The 15144-nt window shown below is 39.8% G+C and overlaps 1 protein-coding gene and 1 long non-coding RNA gene across 2 annotated transcripts; both read left to right on the plus strand.

Annotated features, from left to right (window-relative positions):
• Nucleotides 1–4287: 4287 nt before the first annotated feature.
• On the plus strand, nucleotides 4288–7473 carry LOC308329090. The gene is made up of 6 exons (XR_013965362.1): nucleotides 4288–4371; nucleotides 5363–5502; nucleotides 5648–5843; nucleotides 5936–6014; nucleotides 6165–6241; nucleotides 6419–7473. It is a non-coding gene; the product is annotated as an uncharacterized lncRNA (long non-coding RNA).
• Nucleotides 7474–8910: 1437 nt separating this feature from the next.
• On the plus strand, nucleotides 8911–11069 carry marcksb (myristoylated alanine-rich protein kinase C substrate b). The gene is made up of 2 exons (XM_080783974.1): nucleotides 8911–9239; nucleotides 10223–11069. Exons 1-2 carry the CDS (start codon nucleotides 9153–9155, stop codon nucleotides 10757–10759), a joined length of 624 nt encoding a protein of 207 aa, XP_080640100.1. The 5' UTR covers nucleotides 8911–9152; the 3' UTR covers nucleotides 10760–11069.
• The last annotated feature ends 4075 nt before the right edge of the window (nucleotides 11070–15144 follow it).

The raw sequence follows: 15144 nt of genomic DNA on the forward strand, positions 1-15144 counted from the left end.
CTGGAAAGGAGCCATCTTAGGTGGTTCAGGCATCTGGTTAGGATGCCTCTCGGATGTCTCCCATGAGGGAGGTCCTCGAGGCACGTCCCATGGCCCCACACTGGGAGGAGACCCCGTGGCAGTACGATATATAATACAATATTTTTGTAGAAGAGGCAAACTAATATTGTTTATGCCGTTGGCCTGTTTATGTGTAAACTTGAAACATTATTGTACTGTAAAAGGGTCTCTTTTCCCTTGATCTTTATCTTTTTAGTATAACAGTATTAGTTTACTATAATCAGATTAATACCTTGATCTTTATCTTTTTTAGTATAATAGTATTAGTTTACTATAATTAGATTAATACACGATAATCAACACTAACACTTTAATTTAGAACACAGCCAAATCAAATCATAGTATGTACGTGTTCAATCAATTATTCAATCAAAGCAAACGGCACAAACAATATTAGTTTGCCTCTTCTACAAAGATTTAAGTTACAAGTTACTGTCACATTTTGCCATTAATTTGCTTCTCTGAGGACAGGAGGCAAGAGCGGCAGACTGGGCAATGTCGGTTGGCCAATCAGAGGCAGGCGGGGCGTTACCATGTCTATGCTCGGACGTAGAATAGATATACGTGTGGCAGACCAAGGCGCAGTTGGAGGAAACACATTGACTCACTGGCCTTGGAACGTCTCGGGATCCCTCAGGAGGATGTCACTAATGTTGCTCTGGGGAAGGAAGTCTGGACTGGAACACTCTGGTGGAGCTGTTGCCCCCGCGACCCGACTACGGATAAGCAGTTGAAGATGGATGGATGGATGGAACAAGTTAACAACTATAAAAACTATTGCAATATGTAACTAAATCCCACTTGGAACATAATAATCGTGAATTCGATTAAATTGTATCAAATAGCCTTCATATCATGAGTTGAGTGCAGGGTTAGTATAGTAGCCTATATATTCATCGCCATACTGTCCTGTGTGTATAGTGATTTGGTTTACTTTTATTTAATTTTGATTCCAGCTACTCCTGACAAAGAAGCGGTTAAGTAAATAGCCTAAACTGTAGAATTTGTGCCTTATAATCAGACCTGTGCACAAAAACACATTTAGGCTAGTATAAATCATTCCAATTAATATTTTGACTTCCTCCTCCAAAATAATTAGCTACATGATAATAGGCTACACATCATTATAGACTACACTGTACTGTAGTCACAACAGTATCCAAAATAATCAGATGCTGAATCATATTTAAACTGGTGTTTTACTGATATCTCGATGTCTGAGCAAATTCTTCTTCTTCCTCTTCTTCTTCTTCTTCTTCTTCTAGAAAAAGGGCCTCTCTGGACAGTCTATGCTCTGGACACAGGTCTCCACCAGGCCACGTCAGGTTGTGGACTCCTGGTGGCGCTATAATAGGCCAATATGAAAAGGGTGCCATTTCTTCTTATGCCTTGGATGGCAATTGGATGATTTGAGGCATTTTGTTCCAAAAATGTGTTTTGCAAAAATCCACCTGTTGGTGGCTCTATAACAGGCCAATGTGAAAAGGGTGCATGGGATATATTCCTCAGCCTAGTAGGAATGTCTGAAAGATTTCAAGTAAATTGCACGCTGCGTTCACTTGAGGCTTTTTGTTCAAAATGGGACAATCCTGCAAACTTTGAAAGCCAATTAGCCAATTAGGAATATGAAATATCGGACAGATCAGTCTTGAACACGTGACTATAAAGCGTCGCAGTCCCACCTCCTTTCACGACGACGCCATGCCCAGGAAATAATTCCCAATGCATTTTTCCCATAGACATTTCAAAAAGTATTTATTTAAAGACCTTTTAAGCGTCGTACAAAGCCAACTCGAGTCGTGACAAATCATGACAATAAACACAATATTTTGGACCAAACAAATAATTACAAAGAAGAAAAGCAAGAAAAAAAAATGTTGTAACCTGCCGTTTTCTTCTTCTTTCTAATTATTTGTTCAGCCCGAATCTTTTTTGTTGTTGTCATGGTTTCTCACAACTCGAGTTGGCTTAAAAGGTCTTTAAATAAATACTTTTTGAAATGTCTATGAGGAGGAATCGGGGAATCATTTCCTAGGCTCTGGTAAGGGGCGGGACTGCAACGCGCTATAGAGATTATACTGTGTAACGATTTAGGGGATTCTTGGACAGAATCTGGAGGAGTAACAGCAAAAGAAAAGTTTTACAAAAGTCGGCCTCCTGGCTATAACAGACCGTTCTGGAAAATTAGGGGCAGAGGTTCATCGTTGGCATCCAGGGAGTGTGCATGCTAAATTTGGCATCGACCAGGTTAACGGTGCCGGAGATTAGCTGGTAACGGACGGACACACACACAAACACACACACACACACACGCGCACGCACACACACACACACACACACGGACGGACGGACGGACGGAGTGCAAAACATACTCTCCCCCCATACTTCGGCCTGGTGGAGACAATAATGACCAATATCGACATTAAAGGCCAGTGATGTATTTTAAAGCCATTTTGGAACGGTAACCATGGCGATGTGGGTCATGTGATGTGAGTGAGAGTGTGTAGACTTGTGGCTGCTGGTGGAATAAGCCCTAGTCAAAAAGTCCTATAGGATCTTCGAAATGTCCAATAGGATCCTACAGGATTTTGAAATCCTATAGGAATCCTATTGGATTTTTACACATATCCAACACTATCCTATAGGATTGTGTCAGCACTTTATAAAATCCAATTGGATTTTCCAAAGTGCCAATAGGATCTTATTGGGTTATATCCAACTTTGGAAAGTCCAACAGGATTTTTCAAAGTTTCAATAGGATTCCATTGAAACTGCAGAAACTCCAGTAGGATTTTCTGAAGTTCCAATTGAACCTGGAGCCATGTCCAAAGTTCCAACAGCACCCTATAGGATTATATTGGAACTTCAGAAACTCCAATAGGATTGTCTGAAGTTCCATTTGAACCTGTTCTGTTTCAACAGAACCCTATAGGATTATTTTCCAACAGCCAAAGCCTTTAAACAAAATCATTCAAGTCAAGCCTATTGGAAATATAAGTGTGTTTGCTTATAAAAAAAATCATCCCCATTAAAACAAATGTAGCATTTTTTTTTAATGTAGAACAAATACAACGGTGCTCTGTGGCCTACGGTCGCAACTATATAATCCAGTAAGACGCCTGAGGGCGAGGTCGTGTGCACTGGCCATATATGGAGTGTGTCTTGAGTGTACATGTTTGATGAGGTCAGATCAACATATGGAATGTTAGAACAGGTCAGCTCCAAATATGGAGATCTGGAGGGTGGCAGCGGGGGCAGTGTCTTGAGTGAACAGGCATTGAGGGCACAGGTAGGGCCGGGACTTCATTTTCAGGCCTGTTTAGAACTCTAGTTTTCACCGGCTGCACTCATAACTTTGGAGAAGGCCCGTCTATAGTTTAAATGGACAGGTATCAGATAAAAGGGAGACATCGAAGAGGAAGGACGGATGGGGAACGATCAACATAATGTCAGAACAGGTTCTGACATATATCCATATATTAATATTGATGACATCAGGATCTCCATAGCAGGTCGCATTTACTATATAATCCCTGATTTACTATCATCCCTGATGATGTCATAATGCTGTCACGAGACCTGGGCACAATGTGGGTTTTCCATGTATGGGATTTTGGGTGATGTACGATTCTATAGTTAACCTTTGATAATCATATAATAATAATAATATAATTGCGACCTTCAATTATATTAGGCCTATATTATGTGTGTGTGTGTGTGTGTGTGTGTGTATTTATATATATATATATATATATATATATATATATATATATATATATATATATATATATATATATATATATATATATATATATATATATATATATAAAATATTGCTTATTGTTACAATGGGAGTGATAAACACACACACACACACACACACACACACACACACACACACACACACACACACACACACACACACACACACAGGCGCTGGTGTTACTATGGATGGAATTTATGGGAGATGGGGTGATACGCGCGCGCACACGCATGCGCGCGCACACATACACCTCGGTCTAGAATTTCTCAGAAAACTGTCGTGATTCAAGCAAGACGTAAACGGTCTCTTTGTTTGTTATTGGTTGACACTACGTCACGGTTTCATGTTAAGATCTACAAGCTAACAACTCGTCGCGTCGCAACGCGGAGTGAGCTTGTAGATCTGTTCGTTTTTGACAAGAGTACACCGACTGTCCTTAGCGCGAGCTTTGAACTTTTCAGAAGAGGAAATAATATATAACTGCGTCACGTCTTGGACTGATGCCTGATGGACTCCCACTTTCAGCAGTTTATTCAGCGTTTTTTGAGGTGAGTGTTTAACTGTTTATTAAATAGCACAGGGGAAACTTTATTTAGGTGATTACTGATTTGCTATTTGTTTGCATACTTATACTTGTCCCATAAGTTTAACACATGGAACCGCGGAGGAGGGGTTATTTTGTACCGTGTTTTGGTGTGGTTGCTTTGAAGACGGTGGAAATGGTTGTTTATGGATTTTTAATATAAGCCTTCCATTTAGGAAAAACACAGGCTTTAACTATCTTCGGGTGCAGTTGCCCAACGATATCAGGGCAGGCCCATTATTAATTTACATGCTGGGGACCCATACTCAACATTTCTAACATAAAACCTTGGTGTACTCAACATGTCCGGGTTCACAATGGGGCTCCATGGGCTGCCAAGTAGACTATAGTAGGGCATTGCGGTTCTCAAAGTGGGGCCTGGGCCGGGACGGGGTACAGGTAAAATAGCAAAGAATCTGTTAGACCACTATGTTATACTTTGGCTATTCGAAAATGGCCAATCCTCAAGCTCATAACATTGCATTGCAAGCCAATTGCATTGCAATAGGCTGTGAGTTTGTAGATTCGAGAATCTAAAAATTTGGGCTAGGCTATAGCTATTTTCCTTGAAACTTTGTGAAATGTCCTGATTAATTTTGAATTAATACCACAAATCTCCTATGGGAATCACTGGTGCAAAATTGGGCTTGAGACCAGATATTATGTTGAATAGCCAACATGAGTAATATAATGTTAAGTTAGTTGCTCTAGTACTTATCTACTAGTATGTATTTATTTATTTTATGTTATGTATAACTTGTTGTATTGGTATGAAAGTGATGTATTGGTATGAAAATGTGTTTACATAACACATTGTGAGCTTGTAGATCTGCTATTTTCAGTGAGTGTCAGAATAGGGGCACTTTTCCCCTACTTTCTAGTAAGGGTTTTCTAGTAAGGGATGCATTCTAGTGTTTCTATTCATCTTTAACAACTTGAAAAACTTTGTTTCACAGGATGCCATGCTTGATTCACTGCACAATAAATAAAAAAAAGAAAGGAAGCTACTTGTGTCTAACAAGGAAATGGCACAAATAACAGAAAAATGGACTGGAAGGAAGCGACCTCGACAGCTGAGGTTAATCCAAGCACCATGGTAAAAAATCTGTTTTAGCTGAAAACTAGTCTGTGCCGAATGAACGTTGGGACCTTTATGCTGATACATTTAAAGGTCCAATGTGTGTATTTTTCAACAATGTTATGCAATTTACTTGAATCTGTAGAACTTGTTTGATTTATAGATTGATACAGGAGAAGATGACTCTCAAAGAACATTTGAGAGTCATGAGAGAGGAAACGGAGAAGGTCCGTCCAGACCTAGAGCTCCTCAAGAAAGGTTGACACGAATCAAATTGTACCGCAGAAACTTTGTGTCCAACCACAGCACATAAGAGACGCTCTCTGAGTTCCCATGTCTCAGACTGACTATCCAAAATAGTAAGTACAATAATGTGTCAATTGTCTCCTTATTTAATTGCATGAGTTATGACTATATTTTAGACATGTTTCTTCTACTTTGCCTTCTAAAGCTCGCTTGGGATCTGAGAGATATCACATTGATGTGGACAAACAAATCCTCAATAAGCTCGCTGCGATGGCAGAAAAAAGGTAATGCCAGAATCAAGTAACAAAAACTGACTGATGGCAGTAGCACCCTGAATCACTCACTCACTACTTGACTGACATTTGTTCTCGTGATTTTAAAGGATTATGAAAATAACATTATTATAATAACTTATTGTATATTTTTTTATTAAGGCCTCCAATCGGAAGCAGCAATTCTGCTCTTGCCTGTACTATTCAAGGAGAAACCAGAGTTTCCGTTTGAAGTTGAGGTGAGCCATGAACCGTTCACTAGTGGGAGAAGCACTATGTAATTGAACCACATTTTATTATTGCATTAGTTTTTATATTATCATATGGTTGTTTCTGTTTTTGACACAGTGGCTCTGCAGGAGACTAGCCAGAGGGTGTGTGTTTGTCTGATGGTTAATGGTATTCCCTCTCCCCAGGGCCTAGCTCAGACCAGCACTGAAAGACACCAAAGATGATGCTGAAAGGCTGCAGGGAGGGTCACCCCATGAAATATGACCACATTATGCTGTCGATGGATGACCAGGTAATCACAGAGGAGAGTGTGGACATCTCAATGGCACTGGGACTCAGAATCCAGTACCCTAAAGGACTGAAAAAGACACTGACCTTTTTGGAGTGTGTTGTTCTGAAATTGAAGGATGCAGGCAAACTTCCTGTCACAGTAAAAAGAGTGTACAACTCCATCTACGAGTAGCATGTACGTAGGAGTCAGTGTTCTCTCTCTATGTCTGGAATGGATGGCCACTTGAGAGTCCGCTAAAAAGCAAGGACTTTGCCACTGGACTGGGCCTCTTCTAATTCTGGAGTGTACATTTTGTTTTAGAAATCCTGAAAGACTGTCAAAGTGTCAAAAACAGTCAAGTGTGTTGTTGACCATTATAATGTTGTTTCACAGAGAAGAACTTTAAAGGGATTTTTTAAAACTTTAGCTGTATGAAATACTTGCCATTAATATAGTGGTTGCAACTGTATTCATTGATTGCCCGATTGAGTCCCGTGGTGGGAGTTCTGCTCTGTTTTTGTGAAATATTAAGTTCCGGTCATTTTGTGGGGGGGCACTGGGGCCACGCATTAAAAGTAAATTAATCCACAACATCATTTCTATTGTTCTAAAATATTAGTGCAAAATTGTTTTCCCCTCTATCACACGGAACTATGTTTTTTGTGTCCGTATCACTACACCCAAAAGATAGTTCCATGTGATAGAGGGGTCATAGTCAAACTAATATTTTAAAAAGGTCAACAATAAAAATTGTTAGTTTTGTGGATTAATTTACTTTTACTGCATGGCTCCAGTGCCCCCCCACAAAATGACCGGAACTACTTAATGTTGACAAAAACCAGAGCAGAACTCCCACCACGGGACTCAATCGGGCAATCAATTAATACAGTTGCAACCACTATATTAATGGCAAGTATTGCATACAGCTTAAATAAAATAAAAAAAACAGAATTTCAAGGACCCCCAGTTTGACATGCATATTAGTCTACAGTCCTATTTAATGACATTTCTATCTCTCTGAAACTGAAATAAATTAGCCTACTGTTCGATTGTGTTTGCTTTCATTTCTTTCAGAATTTATTTTCAGAATTCTATTGGATTATAGTCTAGGAATCCTATAGGAATCCAGCAGAGGAATCCAGTAGGATTCCAGTACAAGAATCAAATGGGATCCTATTGGATTTCTTATTGGATAATAATCCTATAGAAGTAAATCCTATGAGAAAAAAATCCTATAAGATTTTGGAACAAATCCTTTTGGATAATTTCTTATAGGATAATAATCCCATAGAAAAAGTCCTATTGGAAATCCAATTAAAAAATCCTATAAGAATTTGGAACAAATCCTATTGGATAATTTCTTATAGGATAATAATCCCATAGAAAAAGTCCTATTGGATTTTTTTATAGGATTATAATCCTATAAGAAAATATCCAATAGGATTTGTTCCAAATTCTTATAGGATTTTTTTATTGGATTTCCAATAGGATTTTTTCTATCGGAATCCTATTGGACTTTTTGACTAGGGAGAGTACTGCAGGCTGGAACAGCCAGTCAGCCACCAGCAATGCTGTAAACTTCGATATAGGTCACTGGGTAGCTCTGCCCCATAGCTCTAATGCGTTTCATTAAATGCAACGCATTAGAGCTATGGACCAGAGCTAGGTCACTGGGATGCTTCACTAGCAACAAGGCAGACAGTCTCACAGTCTGTGCAAGACAGGATAACAGCTAGGGAACTTCTTTGGGGGGGCTTGTGCAGACTTTTGTTTTTCTGGGTGGCACATATGTTGGGAGGCATGGCACAATCACCACAATGGGCCCGGCTGATCCCTCTGTCAGCTGTCTAGGATAATGAATGGTTTGTTTTCTGTGGGCCTACACATAGCCTTCCTATGAACAATTATTTGGGCTATACGTTTTGCTGACTATGTTGGTGTTGTTTGTCTAATTCTCGCACACACATTTTTTTAAACAAATTAAGCACCTTTTGGATGAGCCCGTATTAATGGAAAAATGCTGACATATTCAAAACATCTCTATATCTACATCTTATGCTATCATTCATTATGATATCAAGTTTCTTGAGTTTTGAGGGTGACTATAAAAACAAGTTGATCCCATGTTGTTTCTGTCCTATTGTCCATAGCACCCTCTCCAGTTCACGAAAACAGTCGATCTACAAGCTCACAGTGCGCCGCATAGTGTCGCGTTGGAAGCTTGTATATCTGCCATTTTCGGCGAACGACACCGCTGTACGACGAGGTTAAGGCTTAACCCCCCGCCCCACTTTCTTTTAGTGAGACTTGTGATTGGTGGAGACAGGATTGCTGTGTCGTCATAGCTTGGAATGCCCATTCATCAGTGGACTTGGGCGTTGTACTCCGCATCTCATTTGCGGCGGGGGCAATTTCTCCATTTACAAATTCTGTCCGAGAAAAAAATTTGAAAGAATTTGCGTTCCTTCAATTACATCTTGCGGGATTTTTGCAAGCTTTTGTCGGTTCGCTGTGGCACATTTGTTTTCAAGTCGATTCCTTGGCCAATTTGAGAAGGAAGTGTCCGCGTTTGAGTAGAAATTTGGAAGGAAGCTTGCGGTCTTTGTTCATTCATTTCATCGGTTGGGTTCCTTTGTTGAACCAAAAGCATGGGAGGACAGGCAATCTCCAAACCCGCTGGGAAAGATGAAGTTGCTGCAGAAGGCGCAGCTGTTGCAGCGAAGTCAAACGGACAGGTAAATCGCTTGGCAATATATATAATATATATACTAAAATGTTGTAAAATATCATTGTTTTAATTTTGCGATGTGTTGCGTCAATCATGGCGTGCTCCATGTTCAATTTAGCGCATCCCCACGCTAACCGGCATTCAGTGAAAGTGACCACATGCATCCATTTTCAGTTTTTCACTAGCCACTTTTGCAGTCCGAATCTGAAATGTTTGGGAACGAAACATGGATTTAGTAGCTTGATTCATTGAGGACCCTCGAATAATTTGATTTAAACATTTGTTCTTTGTGCAAGTAATCTCGCAAAAATAGTATAATTCTAGCTCCAATTTTGCGTCACTAATTACATTTCTGTTGTGCTGTTGGATTTGTGAATCTATGAGTTAATAAAAATGATTTTTTTTTGTGGTATTGAGTGATGAAGGGAAGGTTTGGAGCAGCTCACTGGCATGGCCATTTTAATCACGATACCACGCCTTTGTTGCTAGGTTGAAGAAAAGCAATATGTTCAGAGTTCTGAATCGGAGAGTGGTCTGTTTCCAGCAGCATGTAGATTGAGAAGATAAATAATTATTATAAATGTGAAATATAATTTGATGTTTTGACAATAAGGGCCAGTCAAAATTCCCCAAATTCCTGCGTTTCCTTCTTTCACATTATGCCAGAACGCCGCCTGGTGGATCGTGGTAAATGGTGAAGTCTGACTAGCCTACTGCTGGTCTGCTGGAAGCCAGCGATCTGTCGTCACTCTCCTAGTAACAGATGTTGCTGCAGTTTTAGGACTATTTTCTGATTGGCTACCACTCTACTAATTTGATTAAGGTGCACAGTATACCAGATTTGGCAGGGGGCTATATCTTGTGTAAATGTCTTCATAAACGGGCCTCACGGTGGCATCATTATTACAGATGGTATACATCTATGTCTATTTCAGATTGATATTTATGCATGGGTGTAGTATTGAAATGGCCTGCCCTTTTCCCTAATAGGAGAACGGCCATGCTAAGTCTAATGGAGATGCCTCTCCGGCTGCTGAGGAAGCCAACCAGGCCAACGGCGGCACTCCTGGTGATGAGGCAGTGGCTGAGGAGAAGGTAGAAGTTGCAGATGGAGACAAGGAACCAGCCGCCACAAATGGAGAGGCCTCCGCCAAGCCAGAAGAGGAGGGCACTCCCACCACCAGTGAGGATGGCAAACAGAAGAAAAAGCGCTTTTCATTCAAGAAACCTAGTTTCAAGCTGAGCGGCTTCTCCTTCAGGAAGACCAAGAAGGAATCTGAGGAGGGGACCGACGAGGAAGCGGCAGCCCCTGCTGAAGGAGAGAAGGCCGCTTCTGAAGAGGAGGCTCCTGCTTCTGCAGCTGCTGAAGAACAGGCCAAACCAACCGACGCAGCCGAGGAGACAGCCAAGGAGGCCCCAGCTGAGGAGCCCAAACCTGAGGAAGTGAAGGTAGAAGAGAAGCCGGCTGAAGCACCTGTGGAGCCAGAGACTGCCGCTAGTCCAGAGGTCACTGCCGCTGCTGAGTAATCTTGGAACAAGACGCAGAACTGAGGATGAGGAGAAGTCAAAGAACCTGTCTGAGGATGTGAGGACTTGTCTAAAACCAGGGATTTTTTTGGTTGTTTTTTGTTGATGTTGGTTTACTGTTCTACAACCATTTCATTCATAATGGCTGCAATGTCCTTGGTAGTGATGGACAGATCTGTGGAGGCGTTACAGAGGGTGACCTGCTTCGTCACTGATCCATCGGTGTTTGCATCTGTGTGTGTGTGTGTGTGTGTGTGTGTGTGTGTGTGTGTGTGTGCGCGTGTGTGAGTGTATGTTTTATACATGAAACCATTACTAACTGTATTGACAGGTTGCCGAATTTGACTATTTAAATGAAGTATTGGTGCTGGGCAATTGGATGTAGCAGCTAAAGCTGTGTCTGCAAGATTTGACACATTGTGATATTTAAAGGGAAGTCCTAAACAAAGTCTTAATGTTGTCTTTTGCAGTGCAGTTGTTTACAACTCAAGATGCTCCTGTGGACACACTACCATTCCTGAACTAGATTTAGCTAATTGTCAAAAAAAAAAGGTGCTCATCACTCATTAGTTTCCACCATTTCAAGATTCTGTAGTAATGCACGTTGTATAGACTTTGATATTACTGGTTTTATGACTGAGATGTACCTAAATGACTGTTTTTAACAGATTACCCATTGTAAATGAAGTTTTCTTGTTTTTCACCATTTGTAAGATTGAATAAAATTGGGAGATGTTTTAAGCAAAATTTGCATCAAGCTGTGCTGACTACAAAATGAACTCATGGTTTTGATTTAGACTATGAAAGGCACTGGGAAACTGTAGGCAAAAGGCCAGTGCAATCTTAGAAATCATCTTTGCTTTTCTGTGTGTAATGAAGCTTCACCCTATTTGAGAAGGAATGTAACTTTGCCTACAGGTAGAGGATTTTTCTCTGGTGTTCAGCTTTTCCCGTGAGCACTGTGAAATAAAGAAATAACGTTTGAATTGGCACTCTGCTCATTTATTATTAAGGCTTGTTGGCCTATTTTCATTCTGTAAGTCAGGTGTTGGATGGTATAGTTGCCTTATGATTGTGATCTGTATCCATTTAGAAGTAAATAGTAAATGCCTTTATAGCACCCTCTTGTGGTCAAATCAGGTTTGCATGAGTTGAAGCAAGGTATAGGGATTCCTATTCCATTTTGCTTATTTTAAGGTGGGTGGGGTTTGTGTCAAATGTTTGCATTAAATAGTTGGTCTCTTAGTAAAGTTAATATGCTGCTAAAAACCAAGCTCTATCATTGAAGTATGTTGAAGTAACCGATACAAAATAATCACAAACTCATCTAACAAAGCTGAGGTGAAAATCCATCAATTATCAATCTGTTAATGGCTGTAAGGAGATTTAGCTGTGATTATCTGTCACTGCACTCCACAAGCTTGGACAAAGCAAGGCACTTGTGGCACTTAAAATTGCACATTATTCTTCTGCAAGTAGCTTGGAATTTGAGTGACAACCACTACATAATTATGCCGTAAAACCTTGAGTTGTTTGTTTTATTCACAGTGCTCCAGCATTTACCCTGCAAATGGCAGTGCTCAAAATGTAATTTTTACGATGCCACAAACTGCTATTTCATCTACAGCAAAACAACTGCAGGCACTGATCTTAATTGACGGTTGTGCTTGCCATTGACACTTTGGGATTCCTAGGATATCCCCAAAACCATCAGAAAAACACCAAAGTCTCTTTAGGAATAAAAGATGGCAGCATACTCTTCTTCTTTGGGGTGTTTTTAGACTCCCACACCAGAGCCTATTTTAAACCATCTATTTGCTTTCCTCCCAGATTAACCCTCTGCACTGTCTGCAACACCAGCCACCGCAAGAAGGGTGTGTTTTACGCATAATACTTTTGGTCCCTGCTCTCTAGACATCATGTCCTTTATGGACAGAATGTTGAGGTTAAAGTCTGACCACCACTGACCAAGTCTAAGTTTCTCACGTGGATGCACTGTGTAATTGCCAATGCCACTTGCTACTGTTAAATATCATCTATTATATTTAAATTGTCAAATGAAAAGTAAATACAGGGGACAGAGGCCACATAATGCTGAATGAATGACCTATTGCAGGGATACTCAAATAGATTTACCTGTGGGCCACATTACAAAAATGGCAAGGGGCCAGGGGCCAGTAGATAAAATTACGACATTAATGATACTTGATAACTTCTCTCTTTCAATTGCTTTATTTTCGCAAAATGTATCAAAGTACAATGTGTATTTCCGCAATTTCCGCAATTTCCACCATTTCCGCAATTTCCGCAATTACCATTTCCGCAATTTCCGCAATTTCCATTTCCGCATTTCCGCAATTTCCATTTCCGCAATTTCCATTTCCGCAATTTCCGCAATTTCCATTTCTATTTCCAACTATTAATGGCAGCTGGGTTTCATCATTCAAATAAAATAGAATTCTGTCCGTTTAGCTATAAAATTATGTCAGGGAATAGGGATACACAGTATATGTCGTCGTCCCCCCCCCCCCAAGCTTTTATTTTCGTTCGAGTAATAGTACAACTCTAATAGTATTACTTATAATAATGTAATTAAAGATAACTTCATTCAGATTTATTTATTTTGATTTCATTTTCCAGATTTTTTTTTCTTCTTTTTTTTACATTTTCATTGGTGGGCCAGTCATAATGGTTCCGCGGGCCTGATGTGGCCCGCGGGCCTGAGGTTGAGTATCACTGACCTATTGGATTGAATGAACCTCTCACCAGGTGTGTATTTGAAAAATAGAAATGTCATATTTAAGTAAATACTCCTAATTGTACAGAATATTTAAGAGGGTGCATGTTGCCATGGTCAGGGTGCCTTAACCACTATCCAACACCACGCTATGGGAACTGCCCTTTCTTCCCGTCTACCCCACCTCCGCTCCACCTCTTACCCCAAACCACAGGCCCGTCTCTGAAAGGCTGTCCCCTAAACTTGTGCCACTGTGGCTTGTGGCTGTAAATCCCCAGTAGCTTTCCCCCCAACCAGCTTGCACTCTGTTCTGTCAATACAGCTCTCCCCTCACCTACCACTGCTCTGGAAGAGAAGATAAAACAGCTTCTAGCTGTGCCACTGGATCCTCCCTGTTCCTCATCCCGTTAGCTATATTCAGAATACACCTTCAGTCTCGCTGAAAATAACTACTGGAGAGAGGCAGGCAGCAGCTGTCATGTGGGAATGGATTTGGTCTTTGGAAGCTCACCATTAGGTTGTATGATAGAGAACAGGCTAATAGTAAAATGGAGTTGATATATTGTACTAATGTACACATCTGTGTTTTGTTTTGTTGTTTTTGTTCTTTTTTGTCTTGTTTCTGTTAACTGTATTGTCCTGTCTGTCTTTGTTTTTGTTTTTGTTTTATGTTATGTTTGTTTGTCTTTGTTTTGTTTTCCTGTTTTTTTTCTTTCTCCCTTCTGTTTGCTTTGTTGTATTATCTTACCTATGCAAGCCATTTATTTTTTAGAAGGGTAAGCACTATAAGCTTAGGCTTCAGCCTACACCTTTTTGGTCTGTTTCTCTTGCAAAAAAAAAAAAGAAAAAAGTATTGATATGTTATAATGACCAAAATAAATAAACTCTACTCTCTACTCTACTCTACATAGTCGAAGTAGCCTACTGCATGCTCTACAGTCTACATGATGCTAAGTGATTATAAATAATTTCATGTTTTATTGTATTAAGGAGCACTTATAACATGGTCTTGAAAGTCAAGTAATTTCCTTATTCCTTAGGATGTGTTTCCCAATTGTTTTTAGCTCAAGACCCAAAAGAGAAATTAGACGTTTGCCTGGGAACAAAACTATTGAAAATAGCAGATATACAAGCTTGGAGAGCTTCTATTTCACTAATTCTTGAAGATTTATTTTCTAATTTACGGAATTTATTTAATTAATTTTTATTTGATCGATGAAATTATTTTTGAAAAAGGTTTTAATTAGTTTTCAACTTATTGAAGATGTGTTTATTTTTGTGGAAATCTTTTAAATAATAATAATTTATGACAAAATGTAGGAAATAAAGGGATATTCACTCAACCCTTGAAAATAGATCTGCAACCCACACAAATGGGCCCACTGTTTGGCAAACTGTGCCGAAGAGAGGATGTTATCTGGTATTGTGCAGGGAATGCTACAACTTTGGATTGAAATGTGGCTTGTGCTGTACGCCACACAAAATACTTGTACTGTTTTCTCCTGACACTGGAATCAGATAAATGTGTTGACAAAGTCATGCACTTTTCGAATACAAGATTCAAGATAATTTTGAAGTGATTTGTCAAAAATAATGAATAATTTCAGGACTAATACAGTAATCTTAGGGAAAACTCAGACAAAATAAA

This window comes from Protomyctophum bolini (genome assembly GCF_963924005.1).
Source record: "Protomyctophum bolini genome assembly, chromosome: 15".
NCBI classification, from domain to species: Eukaryota; Metazoa; Chordata; class Actinopteri; order Myctophiformes; family Myctophidae; genus Protomyctophum; species Protomyctophum bolini.

Coding starts and splice junctions, on each gene's coding strand:
- marcksb (XM_080783974.1), top strand. CDS start 9,153: ATGGGAGGACAGGCAATCTCCAAACCCGCTGGGAAAGATGAAGTTGCT. Junction 9,240..10,222: donor CAGCGAAGTCAAACGGACAG/GTAAATCGCTTG, acceptor TTTCCCTAATAG/GAGAACGGCCATGCTAAGTC.